Genomic DNA, 3,202 nt, shown 5'->3' with positions numbered 1-3,202 from the left:
GTTAGTTATATGAACTGAAGATCCAGTATCAAACCACCAAGAGTTAGCAGGAATTTCAATCAGATTTGACTCTACACACACATAGACATCAATTCTACCTTTACTCCTCAGCCAGTCCTTAAATCTTTCACAATCCTTTCTATAATGACCCTTGAGTTTGCAATGATGACATTTGATTTTAGAAACATCTTTAGGCTTAACATTAAGATTGTGAGATTTAGAGGATTTAGTATTTTTAGTAGTTCTACTAGGTTTAACAGAATTATTAGGGGATTTAAATGTCATACCTGAAGCATTAGTGGTCTCCTTATTCCCAAGACGCACAAGATTCATAGCTTCAATTTCTTTGCCCTTCTCTTGTCTTTGCTGAGATTCCTTTTGCACACACTGAGCAATTAATTCATCCACAGTCCAAGTCTTATCTTGAGTATTGTAAGATACCTTTAATTGACTATACTTTGCTGGAAGTGCCTACAGAATCATGAAGACAAGTTGCTTTTCTCCAATAAAGACATCCATTGAATTGAGTTTCTCAACTGCATCAGTCATTCTCATGATATGATCTCTTATGGAAATGTTTCCATCTATCTTGTAGGTTGTCAACATGGACATGTATTGACTAATCTTTGCCTTCTTAGATTCCTTGAATTTGCTCTCAATTGCTTTGAGGTAGTCTACTGCAAGATCATGTCTCTTTATGCCTCCCCTCACTGTGTCAGTCATTGCACTCTCAATAACAGATAAAGCAATTTTGTTGGCTTTCATCCATTTCTCATATTCTGCTTTCTCGGATTTAGTGCTCTTATCTGTTAACATTAGTGGCTTGAGATTGTCTAATGCAATGTCAAACTCATTGAGAGTCAGTAAGAGACCTATCTCTCTTCTCCATTTCTTGTAATTACTACCTTCAGTGAGAATTGGCACAGTTGTAAGATTGAGAGTCTTGAGTGAAACTGCTGACATGTTCAAAACAAAATCTCAATAGAAGAACCAAAAGTTCTTGATTTCAGTCTACTTTCACTTAATTCACAAGTCTGATGAATCAATTTAGTCATATATATGAATTTTTTCATAGTCATGAAAAAGAATATACAAATTAAACAACTCATTTGTCAATCTCAGCCATTACACAGATCGCAATTTCAATTGAAACATCAAAAACCAAAAGAAACAACATGTGGGTCAATAAAATGCAAATAAAGTCTGCAAATATTTCATAAGCATTGTACGACATCATGGTTTTAAAACCCATAACATATCTATATATATATATGACTATTAATTCAAGGGAGATCAGGAAAACAAAAAATACCTTAAGTTGCAGACATCATTAACAACGCAACGGAAGCAATAGGTACTAGAAATATATTATAATATTTTGGTGAGATTTGATTTTATCAGATCACTATATGGATCTTCTAGAGACAAACAAGATGAAGATGTCTGCATATATGTTTGAAGGATCGCGGGTTGTTTTCCTCTTTTGAATTGATAATGGTCATAAAACTTTTAAAGATAGCTTAAAAAAAAAAAAAAAAAACCCAGTTGACTTTTGGGCAGCCAAGGGTCGTTTAATTAAAAATTATCCACACAAAACGAAGTCACATAGATTAGGTTTGTACTTATTAACTTGGTCTGCAGTTGGTTCTTGCGGATTCGAAAAACTTATTCACGATTGTATTTTAAATGAAAAAACCATTGGCTCTGATACCACAGGTAAGAGTAAACAAGTATTCAAAATAATCACCAGGAACACAAGGATTGATCAAGTAAATCACAAATCTTGAACTATGTAAACAAGAAGCAAATAAGATACAAAACATGTTGATCGAAGCATACTTGCAGACATGTTTGTGGATGTAGAGGCCATATGTAATCTGCATACAACCTTCTTCTCTCTGCAAAGCACAATACTCTCCAACTTATAGGCTATTGGAACAATATGAGCGATTCCTTTGTGAGAGCAGGGATTGTGATTTTATACTACAAGTTCCGGACTGCCTATAACAATCCTACAGGGAATATGAAACTAAATCCTTGTATAATCATGAGTACTAAACTCATGTCCCAAAACAGAGCTCTTATCCAAAACCAAATAGGATTCACTCTCATAAACATATTGAGACTTCTTTATGTTAATTCACAATAACTTAACCGTGTGGAAACATACTCACATTCCTACAATAATGGCACGACAAAAACAATGAGGGGTGGAAGTCACTTGAACATGCTTGTCAATGAAGGAATATATCTGCAATTGGTCGGTCCCCATCCATTTCAGGATTTAAACCCAATGGAGATTTAACAATGGCAGTCTTCATGTTTGATAAGGCTTCTTGAGCCTGAGCTGGAGATACAACTTTCCAAGTTCCAATGGCCCACACAGGTCCAAAGGTTAGATGACACCGACTCGCCGTGCTCGTCTTCGTCAAGTCTATCGAAAACTTCATCGTCTCTGCCACCATGGCCGAGACCAACTCCTGTAAGATCTTTGTGTAGGCACCGCGATCTTTGCTTCGTTTCATCATCAACAAAAAGGCTTAAAATTGAACACAATTCCATGCCTCTTTTTCCGGACCAAAATTTCCATAAAATCTCACTTTTGTGAAGATTTAATAAATATTTGTCCAATGGTTAAATAACATGATTATTTGTTCCAGGAAGACATATACAGCCTTAATTGTATTATATTGGCATCTTTACTGAATAAAACTTACCAAGAAAAGTATTAATGCGAACAATTATAATCATAGCCAAGGAAAGCATTGACCAGAAAACCATTAAAGTCGTGTACATTAGTCCCCCAAGCTGGTGCCATTCGTGATATCAGAGGCAACCTAGCAATCTTTCAAACCAATATCCTCACATTTTTTTTTTTATTTTTTATTTCAGCCCGAGAACTAACATTGATTCTTTCTACATCATTATAAGAGACATCAAAAATTCATTTACATTCTCAATTTCAGTCTTTAAACACTAATATATCTTAGTCCGCAAAAGCAGCCATAATCCACTTTATTTTGCAAGCTTTTGCACGTAGATAAATATTAATGCCCAATTTCTATTATTTTGTAAGTTCCGTATATAGAAGATCCTTGTGGCTTTCTGCTTAAACCTTTTCGCCAAGCTTCCACTAAACAACAAAGCCAACTTTACATACTTTTCTTTTCAAGTAACAATACATGAGTATCCATCCTGTCAG

General features: G+C 35.0%; 1 protein-coding gene across 1 annotated transcript; it reads right to left on the bottom strand.

Annotated features, from left to right (window-relative positions):
- Positions 1-471: 471 nt before the first annotated feature.
- Positions 472-963, bottom strand: LOC137740602 (uncharacterized). Its single transcript, XM_068480440.1, has one exon. It carries the CDS (start codon positions 961-963, stop codon positions 472-474), a length of 492 nt encoding a protein of 163 aa, XP_068336541.1.
- Positions 964-3,202: the final 2,239 nt, after the last annotated feature.

Source organism: Pyrus communis, chromosome 7 (assembly GCF_963583255.1).
Source record: "Pyrus communis chromosome 7, drPyrComm1.1, whole genome shotgun sequence".
NCBI classification, from domain to species: Eukaryota; Viridiplantae; Streptophyta; class Magnoliopsida; order Rosales; family Rosaceae; genus Pyrus; species Pyrus communis.
This window is presented reverse-complemented; position numbering and strand designations above follow the sequence as displayed.

What these genes read in the sequence shown, in the direction of transcription:
- LOC137740602 (XM_068480440.1), bottom strand. Translation starts at nt 963, where the DNA reads ATGTCAGCAGTTTCACTCAAGACTCTCAATCTTACAACTGTGCCAATT.